The sequence below is a fragment of the Macrobrachium nipponense genome, chromosome 7 (genome assembly GCF_015104395.2).
Source record: "Macrobrachium nipponense isolate FS-2020 chromosome 7, ASM1510439v2, whole genome shotgun sequence".
In the NCBI taxonomy this organism is placed as follows: domain Eukaryota; kingdom Metazoa; phylum Arthropoda; class Malacostraca; order Decapoda; family Palaemonidae; genus Macrobrachium; species Macrobrachium nipponense.
The window spans coordinates 17,730,963-17,745,891 of NC_061109.1; the positions used below are offsets into that span (position 1 = coordinate 17,730,963).

Here is a 14,929-nt window from a genome sequence, read left to right on the forward strand (position 1 = left end):
CTCTAGTGGAGAGCAGCAACGGTCAGCCTAGCATACCCAATGAAAGGCTAGTCAGTCCCCGGGAGGATAGAACTCGAAGTCCTCAATCCCTTCGAGTTCCCCACACTCCGGGATGGAAATCATGCCGTCCTTGAGGAGGGGGCATAGCGGCCACTCTCCATGGGTTAATCCATGGAGAAGGCTGTAGGGATTCGTAGGGAGGTAACTGCAAAACACCAGTACCTGCTCAGGGGGGAGCTTGGCTGAGGAGCCTGGTTAAGTCCAGCAAAAACGGTCCTCGTGCTCTCTACTCTTGTTAGAGAGATCCTGAATGGATTGGCCAGACTGGTTGAGGTGGTGTTTGACAGCTGCGCAAACATCTGTTCCAAACTTAGAGCCCAGAGAGCCAACCATCTCTCCACTGTTGCATCACAACTGCCGAAAAGGTGGTTGGGATCAAAGGAGCTCGGTCCCGCCACCCCCCAACAGGAGTTACCGGAGTAGATCCGGTAGATGCCGGAGAAGGCGTTGGCTCGGCCGAGCGCGAGCCTTCTCCTTTAAGAAGCCTTGCTTCTAGAGCTCTTAGAGTAGGAAGAGCTCGGCTTTTGCCTTCACCCCCGCGTCAGCGTAGGAAGTCGTAGACTTCCTAGCTGAAGAAGACGACGACTTCTTAGAAGTCGTCTTATGCAGAATCTTTTCTGTTTTCTCTCTGTCCCTTCACCTTCGGGGTACAGAAAGAGCGGGAGAGCGGGCAGGGAAAAAATCTCAGATCCCGTAAGCCTTGAATGAAGCAGAAGAAGGGACAGGGGAAGAAGATCCAGGAACACCCAACCCAAGGAAAAGACCTTGGGCGCCCGACACCTACCTCAACCACAAATCCTCTGCCCCTACCCGCCATAGGCCTCATGTTCAGGGTCCAGGTTGGCCACATCTGGGACCGGCTTCCTGCTGGGAGACGGACCCGAATGCCTGCTGCACCTCTTGCTGAATCGAAGCTATGAGAGGGGCTTTCCGAGATGGGGTCCACGTAGCCGGTCGACTTGCCACCGGGGAAAGATCTGAACGGCCGCTTCTTGTCAAGAAATATACGGCTGGCCCTTGGCGGCGTTCTTCCCGAAGCCGCCGCCACCAAGCCTTCAGGTTGCCAGGGCGACTTCCTTCACGGCAGCAGCCTGAAAGAGAAGGCAATATGAAGCTTCTAACGGCGGAGATAGGGTTGAACGAAGCTTAAAACTAAGTGTTAGTAGTGATAGACCAAGAAAGTCTAAGAGTAGACTTACCCCACCCACAGCTGACTAACGAGGTCGTAAGCAAATGTGCAAGCCTCCGGGTGCCAAACGATCAGTCCAATTGTGGGTGGGTGGCACACCGGGGCGTGGGTCCTACAACTCCTCATGGGCGCAGGGGTCGTAGAGCGTTGCGTTGCAACAACCTGGGACCTGACAGTTGGTAGACTGTAAGTGGAGAGGATACATGAGTATCAGGTGCAACACTTACAGCCTAACAATGCTCCGCCCTGCCTGCCGGAGCAATGTAAGTTTAGATTAAACCAGAGCCCCGCCGTAATACGTGTGGTAACTAGGCGGTTGGAGTTTGTCTAAGGCAAGGAAAAAAGATTCCAACCAGGAGTGGTGAGGAGCCATGAAACCACGACGGAGAACCGACGGAGATAGTACATATTGATTAAACTAAAATTCACCGAATAAATTAGGGTAGGGTATCGTATATATAACGAAGTATAAAATTTTCCGTCTACTAGAATAGTGCCCCGCCCGTTAAATGAGCGAGCTCTCCTCCGGTAGCGTAAAAACAGGATATAGTAGGCAAGCAACAGAACCACTAGTAAATGTCCACCCCGCCCACTGGCGGAGCCAGACGGACCTATACCAAAGGGGCCCCCGCTCCTTTAGCGGAGGCTCCGTTCGTTACGGTAGGGGAAAGGGTGGGACTGGGCAATAGTGGGGGGGTCCCCTGGCGTAATACGGCGGGAGAGAGAGAGGGGGGGGGAGGTGGCCTCTCTCTCTCTCTCTCTCTCTCCTCTCTCTCATTCTTCCTCTCTCTCCTCTCTCTCTCTCTCGCCCCCCCCCCCCCCCCTCCCCCCCCCCCCCCACCCCCCCCCCCCCCCCCCCCCCCGCCCCCCCCCCCCCTCAGCCCCCTCCCCCCTCCTCCCCCCCCCCCTCCCCCCTCCCCTTCCCCCCCCTTTCCCCTCCCATCACCCCCCTCTCATCTCCCCTCCCCCCCCCCCCCCCCTCCCTCTCCCCCCGGCTCCCCCCCCCCCCCCCCCCCCCCCGTCCCCCCACAACAGCCCCCCCCCCCCCCCCCCCCCTACCCCGCCCCCCCCCCCCCCCCCCCCCCCCCCCCCCCCACCCTCCCCCCCCCCCCCCCCCCCCCCCCGTACCCCGGTACCCCCCCCCCCCCCGAGACAAGTGGTAACCCTACCGATAAACCCCAGCTGGGAAGGGGAGCTCCAGGCCTCCTCAGAGGGAGAGGATAGGCTACTGTGGTTGTCATGGCAACCAAGGAGATCCACCAGACCCCTCCCTATACCTGGTAGGGAGGGAAGGGGAAGGGTAAGGTGCTAAGGGACACGTGATCGCAGGTGGCCTAAGCCGCGATAGCAACACAACCATAGAGGGGCCACATGAACCAGACTGTACCAACACATGGCACAAGCACCTAGGCTAGCCTAACACCCTAAATAACACTGATAATACATCGTAAAGGAGGAAAAGACACTTTTAGTAAAAGAGAAAGAAGCCCAGGAGGAGGCAAGCTGTTCCGAAGAACAGTTGACTACTCGGAGCCAGCGGTAGCCGATGAAGAGCAAGAGCTGGGATGCTGGACCAGAAACACAGTATAGCCCTAAATACCAAACTAAGAGAAAATGGTAAAGGGCTGTGTCCTAGCTATAAAAACGATGTAATAAACGATGAACGTATATAATAAGCCCCATAAGTATAAGATGTCCCAGTATGGGAGACCGGGAAATCTTAACACGAGGCGGCACACAGCCGCCACGAGTCAACCGGGAGACCGTATATGACCTATAAGAAGGAAAATACTGGTCCCTGGAAGACTAAAAAACTGTAAAATACTACTTATGAGGCACTTAACGTAGCCGATGCAATTGCAGCACGTTCCATCGTAATTGACGAGATAAATCCAAGAAAAAACAACACGAGAGGAAAAAGCACTCTAGCGCTGCGAAGCTAATGATTAAGGATGTACGCTAGGGGCGCTGCTGTCCGTGGCGTCGGTAGTAGTAGTAGTAGCGGCCGCATCACCCTTTAGTATCAGCTCTCTCTGGTGGGGATTTTATGTTGGAAGGTCTAAATGATGAATGACTCGTGGTAGTGATCCCACTCGCCTATATTCACATACCGACACTTCTTTTATAGAGTGAGCGAGTCAGTTTTACTGACATTTTCTTAATTTTGTTTTTCTCTGGTAATTTTAGATTAATTTTACCTAGAAATAATGATCTTAAGGATATTTCATAGGCCGACACGAGCTGAGCCCAGAAATTATGTCAAAGTGACGAAATAATTTCCGAGATGTGTCACTGATACTTTATAGTGCGATAAGAAAGAAATTCGCGCGCAAACGCGCCTGCGTAACGATTTTAAACAAAAGAACACCTTGATCCGTAACTCCCAGCATCCCCCAAGGCGCGTGATTCAAAAGTTTTCGGCTGGTAGGCCTATAAGTATTTTTCCGCGAATTTAAAAAAAAAAAATTTCTATTTTGACGTAAATTACGTCCGGTCGGCACCCAAAAGACAATTTATCTCGACGTAAAATACGTCTAATAGGCGTTTAAGGGTTAAGAAGGTGTCTGTCTGTTCATTGAAATTTGAGAGTGGGTTCATTGTTATGACAAACCACTTTCAATTTCCTGTATATAAATAAGGTTGCCCAGAGGTCCTTGGACACAATTTCCTTGGGTCCTTTGGTGGCTGCTCAACAAATGGTGTAACTCATCCAGCACCCCTGGCGGATCAGTTGGTATCTTGTCTAAGATGATGGTATGAATGTGAAATGGAAGAAATAACTGCCCTCTTTCCTTTTCAAATTTCTTTCTCCTTCTTTACTTCGGGCAGTAAGAAGAGAGTACCATCATAAGCTGGAACGGACAAGGTACAGGTGAGTGAAGTAGCCATACTGTTATGGTTAGTATCAGTAAGATACCTATCAGTAGCAGGACATTCCTCTCTTTAGCAAGGGGAGAGGAATGATAGCAAACTTACATGAGTGGATGAATTGGTTTGTTAGGAGAACAGATCTTATCTTCCTCGGACGCAATGAACTATGACATTGTGTAGAACCCAGAAGTCTGACTATGATATTCATATATGTCTTAGATTCTGAAATACTGGTCAGTTGTTTCTTAGAATTCTGCTATTCAGAAAACTGATCAAAGGTGGCAAACTCCCAGTTGGTTAATGGTACTTACCTCCTACCAAAAGTAATTCTATCCTAATGTTAAGACCGAATCGTATATGAACAAATGACAAATTTTTAACCATTTTGTATTTTTCATAACTTACAAACCTGAGTTATGAATCCCAGGCACCCTTTGAGATGCCCATTACTTCTTTGTTTAATCAATGCTGACTCTATCATCTGGTCTTTGTACCAACATTTGCTGCTATAAATTATATGTGATAAATTCCACTCTATTCTGTAGTTTTGGTTATTTATATGGTTAAAAATAGCTGAGCTCTATTGTCCATACCTAACTGACTGTTTATGTTGTATTAATCTCTTTGGAAGTTATTTTCTTGTAAAACCAATGTAATATTAGTCACAGTCCAGGCATGGGATTTTGTATACTCCTGCTCTCTGGGGGGATTTTTTTGTTGAACGTTAATCAGGGATTTGGCTAGGGTATTTGGGTAGGTAAAGGCAAAAGTGTTAGATTTTGCAAGATTGGTCACCGTCTTAATCATGTCCAGGTGTGGGATTTTTATTTTATTGTTGGGTGTGTCTCTTTTCTCATTGGCTGACACACAGCCAACAATGGCGCCTGCTGTCCTGAAAAAGTGCAGTCCACTGCTGTGTGTGAATGATGTCATTCACTTGTATGAATCTCGACGTGCTTGGCAACTGTGCATTGGCGAGGGGAATCTCACTACTGCGGCATATTGGAAACCGCCGCAATACGCCACGGTTACATATGAACGATACCATAACCTAACATTAAACAGTCGACAGGGTGTATCTCACCGCACGGTTAAAAAACACCCTGTGTGAACCTACCCTTAACCTTGTTACAAGTCTTTATCATGAGATCATTTATACCTTTTTTGTATATGCAATTACTTTTATAATCTCCAAAACACTTTTAATAGTGTCAGTGTAATTCAGTGACAGGAAAATTATATCTATATCAGGTTTAGCAACTTGAATGACATGGATAGTGTTAACTTCGTGTTTTCTCTAATTTTACAGGCCTAAAAGGGGTAGACCCAGGAAAATCAAACCAGTACCTATGTTGGATGTTATGTCATTACCTCCAGCACAATCTGTAGGACCAGTAACTGCACCTAGTCAGCCAGTGATGTTTAAACAAAAGACAGTTCAGCCATGCCCAAATGTGGTTGTATCATCAGATGGTGCCATTCACAACAAGTCTTATGATACTGTAAGGTCTCCTCAGAAACAAATTCACCCAAAACTAAGTAACTCTACAGTGCTTCCTTCGCCTGCATTGTTTTCCCATGATATAAAAACATCAGTCTCTTCAACTACATCCCCAATCTTAGTACAAATATCTCCAGCATTCCAGTCTCCGAATACGCCACAAATACACCTACCTCCTCAATTCCAGACTCCAAACTCCGGGGTGTTATTTGTTTCATCACAGGGAGGTAAGATTTTATTTAATTTTTGTTCCTACATGTATACAAACCCTTGGTCTTTATAAAGGGGGATTTACTTTCAGTACAAGCTGAAGCCAGCCATTTAACTAGAAAAAAGGTGGATATTGGTAGTGGGCTACTAACAGTGTGGGAGTAGTCATGGCACTTTTCTTTTGGCTGTAGTCTGAGACAGACATGTCTCCTCTGCTGCCTGCCGTTCGACTTGATTCGTAAATATTCTTTTAGTTTGTTTTTGCTTATAATTGTTGTTTTGAGATATTTAGATATTTTGATCTTTCAAAATATAATGCAACCTTACAAGTTCTCAGTTATGTTTTGTTATTTTTGTTCTTTCTTGCTATGCAGTTGTTCCTACACAGTTGTGCTGCATATGAGCCTTTTCCTTTGATTTCGTCTCTAACTTGGTTATGCATTTTGATTAACATAAACGTAACTCTTGTCTTAGCCTTGGTGTGTGTGCTTTTATCCTGTTATATCTTTTTTCTATTACACATCCAAGGAAAGAGGGTCTGCCTCTTGCAAGATCCTGAAGAAAGCTTTGTTGAAGAGGTAAAAAGATCCATGATATCCCACTACAGCAATCCCATACACTGAAACACAGAAATCTAGGCATAGCTCGTGACCAAGCACAGATGCCAATAGTTCTTTTGGTTCACATTTTTTTTTTTTTATTAATTTTATCAGTTTTCTAGCTTCTTAATGTGAAGACCTCAGGTTTTTTAGTTGTGAAAAATACAAATTGATTTTAAATTTTGTCATTTTTAGATGCTTTCTCAACCTCTCTTTATTGAACATCTTGTTCTACATCTTTTTTCTGTTTTTTCTGACATGTTTTCTCTCTGAAACAAGCAGAGTTTTTCTTTTGACTACACAATTACTTGGAATGTTGTAATGTTTGTCTTTCAGATGATGTGATGTAAAGCCTGAGAAGCTTGAGACAGAGGAGGGTTCTCTTGTTACAGTGTGGTGGTTTTGTAACCCATCGTACAAGAGCTGTGCTTGCCTTCCAGCATGGAATCCCCTCTCCCTTGACATGAGGAAGAAGGGGAGATTGATGTTGCAGGACATTTAGACAGTTTCCAATTTCAGCGAGATTGATGTTGCAGGACCTTTAGACAGCTTCCAATTTCAGCAAGTTTTCTCCAAGACCAGTAGCTCTACTATCTGCGGTTCTCGCTTCATCTCGGGGGTGGGAGGAGGGGGAGTCTAGTGTTTCTACACTCCTTCCCCCCCCCCCCCCCCTCTCATTCTTGTTCTGAAGGATGAGTCCCAAGAAGCTCTCCTTCATGAAGTTTCATCGCTTCCTTTGCTTTCTTGGTTGTCGTATGCTGTATCGCAATCTCTCCTTTCTACTTTCTTTCCTCGCAAGAGATGTTGGTTTGGGTGTGTGCTTTGTTGCAGTGTGTTGTAGCTTCAAGAGCTACTTCACCCCCACTCCCGTCCCCCTGTGTTCGACGTTGTATTTGCAGGAATTGAGCATTCTCCTTTGTCTTTTGCTGTAGGCCATGGCCGTGTCTTCCCCAGGTGTACCTCCCCAACTGTGTCTGCCATCAGTGCTGCTCCCGCAAAGATCATCTTCATTCCTTTCCTTATGTTGTTCTTCAGGGCACGGCCAAGCATATCTTAGTGCTAGAACGAGTTCTTAGCATACTTGGACTGAATACTCCCTCAGATTCCAGTGCTTGGCTTCAAGTCTAAATTTCATATTCCATTCCATTCCTAGCATACTTGGACTTCAATTCTCTGCAAGTTTCCTTTCAAGAACAGGTCCTGGTGCAAGTTTCCTTCAAAACAGTTCCTGGTTGCCGTTTTCAGCGATGTCTAAACTGAAGATACACTCTCCAAGGAAGAAGAATACACAGTCGGGCAGTGTTGGGTAGGCAGATGTAGCTTTGTCCTTGCCAGCTACAATCTCTACTCTTTCATTAGGGTATAGAAGCATGTATCTGTCCCTTCCCTAACAAGGGGGAAGATGACCTTGGCATGAGACAAACCCAATACTTGTATATTTGTCTTTATGCTTGCAACTATAAGGTTCTTGTTTGCTATTCATAAGAGGCTATGCTTGTAAAATGACACATGTGGGTGGATGGAAAGCATGTGCACGAAGGAGAGATGAAAATCCTGCTTGGTACCCTCCCCAGGTTCAAAGAAGAAATTTTCAGTGAGGACTGCTCCACACGGGAGCTTGGAGCAGTCTGTACAAATGAATTCTACTTCCGCTTTCCAACGCACTGTGGCTTTGGTGCAGCCAAAGGTGAACGGTCAAATGAGATATCGGCATGTGCTCTCCAGCCGAGCAGCAACTCAGGTATTGAAAAATATTACAAATTACATTACTGTGGAGATGATGAAAACTAAGTATAATGCTTTGGTGGACACCGGAAGTGATTATTCTTTAGTTTCTGAGGATATCTTGAATGATGCTCAGAAATCTCTTGTCAGCTCGAGTAATATTACAGCTTGCGGAGCGAGCAGTGAAGAACTTCAAATTCAGGGAGAAATTCTGATGGATGTAAAGCTAGGCAAAACCATAGTGAGACAACATAGGTTCATTGTGGTATCTAAACTTGTTACTAGAGTGATACTTGGGATGGACTTGTGGATAAAACTTGGCACAGTCACTCTAGATTTGACAAAAGGGAGGTTGCGAGTGAATTCAATAAATTTATCATTGCCATTGAATACTGGGGAAAGGACACAATCACACAAATCATGCTCTGATGGAGTGGTGAAGCTCATTGTTAGAGCTGAGAATGCAGTTGTGATACCTCCTAGGACAGAATTATTTATATGCTGCTCAGCTGATGGGATGGTTCCAGATGAGCAGTATCTGTTGTGTCCCCGACGCCCTGAGGGTTCTCCGGTTGCCCCTCCTCATTGCTGCATCCAAGGTTCAATCAAGAAGAAAATGTATGTGAGAGTTGCAAATGTATCGGATAAACATGAAACTGTGCAGAGTGGAGAGGAGATTGGGGAACTAGAGCCCAGTGTGGTAGGATACGATGGCAACCATAGCCTTTTAAGTTCAATTGAGGGGAAAAGAGGAAATTTCATCGTTGGAGAGTCGCTTACTTTTGAGCAGAAAGAGGAAATGGACAAGGTACTTCATGAGTTCAAGAATGTTTTCTATAATGGAGGCCCACTGCCGCTGGTACAGGTAGGGGTGGAGCACACAATCAGAGTTAACCCAGATTCAGCACCAATAGCAAATAGACCGCGGCGGTTGTCACTTGCTTTGGAGGCAGAAGTCAAGAAGGAGAGCTAGCAAACTTCAGGATATGTGTGTAATAAAGAAATCATGTAGCCCTTGGGCAGCTCCTATTGTTTGCGCTCGTCGAGCTGATGGAAGCCTTCGGTTGGCTATTGATTATAGGGGAGTAAATAGCGTGTCCCAGCCAGCAACATTGCATCCAATTCCTGTGGTCGAGGATCTTCTTGATAGACTTGGTCAGGCAAAATACTTTTCAGTGCTTGATGCAAAGTCTGGATACCATCAGATGCCTCTTCGGAAGGAGGAGTTGTGAGGTCTCGGCCTTTGTAGTCCCATGGGGCCAGTTTGAATGGCATGGTAGAACTCCTTTTGGTCTGAAAGGGGCAGGTTATACGTTTCAACGGATGATGGCTACAATACTCAGTGATTGCAACTATACGGATGCATTGTGTTATCTCGACGACATACTGGTCTGGGGTTCAACATGGAAAGAACACATAGCAAGGCTCAGAAATGTGTTGACCAGGATTCGTGATGCTGGTCTTGCGCTAGCCCCGAATAAGTGTAAATTTGGGGTGCGTGAAGTGGAGTATCTGGGTTCCGTGGTTGGTGATGGCATGCTTCGCATTAGTGAGCAAAGAGTTCATCAACTGAGGGATCTTCCTAGGCCTTTGACTGTCAGGCAGTTGCGTCAGGCCATTGGGGCATTTTCTTATGTGCAAAAATGGATTCCAGGGATGTCACAGACTGCTAAGCCCCTGTATGAGGCTTTGGAAAAAAACCCACACCAGAAATTGCATTGGTCGGTCGAGATGGTTGAGGCTTTTGAGAGGCTTAAAAACCAAGTAGCAAATGCTGTGGCGCTCCATCTTCCTGACTATAGCAAACAGTTCGTTTTAATTACTGATGCAAGTGATGTTGGAGCAGGAGCAATGTTAGCCAACAAGTCAGCATCCAAGGAACTGTTACCAATTGCCTTTTACCACCATACATTCTCCAAATCCGAGCAGAGGTATTCAACGACGGAAAAGGAATTACTGGCGGTTATCCTGGCAATAAAGAGGTTCCGGATGTACCTCTCCTCTGCACCGTTTGATTTGATAACGGACCATCAGGCATTAAGATGGCTAAACACCCTGGATATTAGAGAAGAGAGAGGACGTCGAGGGAGATGGATTGAAACAATTCAGCAGTTTGACATAAATCCAATTCATAAAAGTGGTCGCAGTGCTGTGATGTCCATGGCTGATTATCTGTCAAGAGTTGGTGCTGATGGAAATCTGGTATCGCATATTGCGAGTATAGCAGTAGAATCTTCTCAGCAGTGGGCCACAGCATTTGTGGATCCAAATGAAGTGTTAGAAAAACAGCATTGCGATGAAGGGATCAGGGAAGTAGTGAACTTTATGAAAAATACGAGTCCACCGGGATGTGTGTCAGAGGAGAGTGAGCTTGCCAAATATGGTAACCGTTTAGGTATTACTAACAATGGAATTCTGTGTTATATAAATTATAAAGGAAGACGCTCACAAGAACATCCCTATGGCGTGAAAGAAGAGTGGCTACCTGTATACCTAAAAGATATGAGACTCTATGCACTTCAAATGATTTCATGACAGTCCAATGAGTGGTCACATGGGTCCGTGATCGACATGGGAAAGAGCTCGGAAGAGTTTCTGGTGGCCTCGCATGAAGGCAGATGTCCATGCACATGTCAGTAAATGTGAAGCATGTGGGAGTAACAAAAGATCGAAGCGTCCAGGGAAGGCCCCTTTTCAGAACCGCGAGCTCCCGGAATATATGAATGAACAGGTGCAAGTTGATTTCATGGGTCCGCCCATTTCATCATCACATCCATATCGTTATATCCTTCAAATGCAAGACATTTTGACTCGCTATGTTGTTTTGGTACCTCTTGAAGATTGTTCAGCAAAAACAGCAGTGGATACTCTAGTTGAAAGATGGATTTGCATGTTTGGGGTGCCCCGTGTCATAACGTCGGATAGAGGATCACATTTTACGGCTGATATCTTCAAGGCAGTGTGTAACCTGTTTGGAATTAAGCAGGATTTGGGTTCTCCTTACCATCCAAGAAGTCAGGCCCAGGTAGAACGTCAAAATCAATTATTAGACAACGTTCGTTGCATGTGCCACAATAATATGGATCTTTGGCCTGAAATGATACCCAGGGTACAGTTCTCTCATAATACAGCTGTAAATACTACGACTACATTTACTCCATATGAGCTCGTCTATGGGACTCCAGCTCGACGTCCAGAGGAGATTCTAAAAAAGGAAACTTGCAAAGATGAGGATTATCAACCGGGCTCTTTGGATAATGCAGCAATCGCAGAAAGATTTGTGAGAGAGAAAGTAGAGAAAATTGAGAAAACTATTAAGGTTGCACGGAACAAGACTGCAATTGCACAACAGATTAGGAATAACCAGCGGAAGTCTTACGGCAAAGCTTTCAAAGTTGGAGATTTGGTTCGATTGAAGTTATCGACAGCTGAGAGACGCCGTTGTGGAGGTGGTAAACTTGCACCATATCTTTCGAAGAAATATAGAGTTATAGAAATACTTCGTGGTGGCTGGACGTATAAATTAACCCCAGCAGAGACTATAACAGACGAAGTAAAAATAAGACATTTTGACGAACTGGAGCAGGCCCCTGTAAGCAAATATTCATGGGAAACCGCATTGGCTGATCATTCAGATGAAGAAGTCATCAGAATAGAGTCAGGGATTGGAAGTAATTCAGAAGGAATACGTCGGTCTACTCGGGAGCGCCATCCTCCAAGTCGTTTGCAGGTGGATCCCAGTAAAAGATCCTATGAATCGGAAGAGGAGGAATTCTGGGATGAATGTTCTAACAGCGAAAATGAGTTAGAAGACGATCAGAATTGCTTATAGTAATGATAATGCTCGTCTTGATAAATGTAACATGTTAAATGGCAATTATTTATTTTATGTTATTTTATTCTTGTATTATTTAGTAAATTTATTTTATTGGCATTCCCGATTTATTCATATATTGTCTCATAAATAAGAAGGGGAGTGAGATAGTTTGTATACTTAACTGTCCAACGATTGTTATTCTCCGAAGTAATATTCATATAACTGTTATGCTAATTATTGCTGTAATAGTTCTTAACTGCTTTTGCTGTTAACTATCATAATCATTGTTTACTTCCTGTATATACTATTTCTCAGTATTCAGTACTGAACTGTATCTTGTACCTTGAGGTTTGGATAATAAATACCAAGAGAAACCGCTGTGTTTGTTAAACCATGACTCTCTTATGAATTGGTCCAGAGGTCTGGCTATTGGTCACGCAGTTCCTATACTCTGACCAATTGGACAGAGGCCAGGTTCCCTTCCTCCCTCTTGTGACCAGGATGGGAATCGTGGTTGGACGAACACCAGTCTGTTCACTTAACTATATCAGATTCTTCCCTCCCATCAGTGAGTCTTCCTAATGTAAAGGACCGAGGATTTGTATAACGTGTAGGAACAAATCACAATTTTTTAAGTAGTAAATTGTATTTTTTCTAACTATACAAACCTGAGGTCCTTTACATTTATACTTATCTCATGCCACCCCTCAATCTTTTCCTGGGCCTAAAGCAAAGTGGAATGTTTATGTCCAGTTGGGCAGGATTCCTGACTACCGGACAATGGTTACTGCCTAACTACCTTGTTAATCTTCTACGACCGATTTCCAGCTTACGCTGAAAGTAATTCCTAGTGTAAAGGACCTCAGGTTTGTATAGTTAAGAAAAATATAATTTACTTTAAAAAATTTGATATTAACCCTTAAGAGCTGGGATAAAAAATTAATATGCAGCATGGCAGACTGGCTAGACTTTGAGGTCCGCCTATTAAAAAAAAAAAGAAAAAAAATGGAAAGGGGGAGACATGCACGTTGTAAGGAAAAATTGTAAAAAATTCTCTCTACCTTTCACAAGAAGTTTGAAATGACTATATGTATTTACAAACCCTTGTGGGGCCTCTTTTACTACAAGACAATCATAAATTTTACTAAGTTATACATGTTTTTTTAATAGTTAATTTAATTTTTTCATTTTTGAAAATATCATAACAGGTAAGAACTAAAATCAGTAACAAATTCTGAGCATATTTTTTTTGTAAAATATTCACATTAAATTTACTGAAATCGAAGATGCGGTAACTTATTTAATTTTACATGTTTCTTAAAAGTTTCTTTTGCACTTTTCTTTGTAAAATTACAATTATAACTGACATACTATCATAAAAGATAAAAACTAAAACTAACAGTAACCCCGGGGTATATTTATGAGCAAACATATTAAAAGACATCAGGAGAGAGAGAGAGGCAATACATGTCCCTTTGAATTCAAGTATACAGCTAACTCATGAGATGCCTAGAATCTGTGAGGTAAGCCAGTCTAAAAATTGTAATTAGAAAATTTATGGGTTATTGAAGTAAAGGAACCTTTTTCCTGCCCAAATCTATGGCACATAATATTGATACTAAGTGGGAGGTAATCTGTCTACCACTCCAGACCTGTTATTGTTACTCATATGAGGGTATCTGTCCATTAAGGGTTAAATTTACAGTAGACCCCTGCTATTCGCGCGGATTTATCAGCAACACATTTTTTCAAGAAATGGCTGAAAATTTAGTAATCTGCAGACTTTTTCACCAAAAGATTTGCTGATAACTGTATTTTCATGTTATTTTTGTGAGCAAATATATTTTTTTAATGAAAATAGTATTAAGTCACAAAAATTAGTGGTTTTAAGGGTTTTTAGAAGGGTAGTTGTTGTTTCTGCTATTAAAATACAGATATAAGCGTTTCTAGAGTGGTTCCAATATATCTTGGATTTTTTGTATCAGCGGTTGATTGTGGTACCTAACCCCCACGAATACGGGGGTCCACTGTATCTTAAAGTTAGAGGTATAATTAGGACTCATTCTTAACATTATACAATATTATGATGTTTATTTGATTTTTTTTTTCAGGCATTCCAGTTTCTGGACCTGTTATTGTAAATGCTATGAGCCCTGCCATCACAGATAGTCAAAGGATAAGCTTCACTGAAAAGCCGGCTTCTGTTGCACAGTCTCTCAGCTCAAGTACCCCTTTACTTTCTATACCAAGTACAACACAGCTTTCAAGTGCCTCACAGACATCAGCCTATGTCTCTACAGGTATGGGAGGTGCAACTAGACTGACACAGCACCAGAAGTCTCACCTCTTGGTTGCTGCACAACCAGCTATTACAAGTGGTTCAGCTACGCAAGCCAAACCTCTGCCCTCCAACTCGAGTGTCATTACTTCTCATCCAGTAACTAAAACGGGAGCAGTTTATGGTGAAACATCAAAACGCTTGACTTTATCCAAAGCAGACCACTTTAGCCCAAATGAAGAAGAAAGGTCATCATCACCAGAGGCAGAGGTAAGAAATGGGCATTTCTTCTTATTTGGTGACTTCAATTTAAATACCGTACTCTTTTTGCTAATTGTCTGTATGAAATTGCTTGTAATAAATTTCTTAGCATATAGGAGTGGTTTGTTTTGCATATTTGTCATACCAATATGTTTATTTCAGTTGGTGATAAAATTTTTGTTGTGTTTTTGTTTAACTGTAGGCAGTCCCCAGTTATCAGCGATCTTGGAGTATGGACGTGATACATAGCTAACGGAGGCACCATTAACCGGTTATCAGTGCCAAAATCTGCCATCGGCGCCATAATCAATAAAAATCACCTATTTTCGGTTATCGGCGATTTTCACTTATTAAGTCATCGAAACGCAACCCCTGCTGATAACCGGGGACTGCCTGTATTAGATAACAACCATCTGTA

General features: G+C 43.8%; 1 protein-coding gene across 7 annotated transcripts in view; it reads left to right on the plus strand.

Annotated features, from left to right (window-relative positions):
* LOC135217728 (uncharacterized) overlaps window positions 1–14,929 on the plus strand; it is a 297,946-nt gene that overhangs the window by 148,966 nt on the left and 134,051 nt on the right. For all 7 annotated transcript variants that reach the window (XM_064253727.1, XM_064253723.1, XM_064253722.1 and 4 more), the window contains exons 8-9: window positions 5,430–5,848; window positions 14,084–14,520. In XM_064253727.1, coding sequence (XP_064109797.1) covers window positions 5,430–5,848; window positions 14,084–14,520 — 856 coding nt within the window. The remainder of the gene's footprint in view (window positions 1–5,429; window positions 5,849–14,083; window positions 14,521–14,929) is intronic.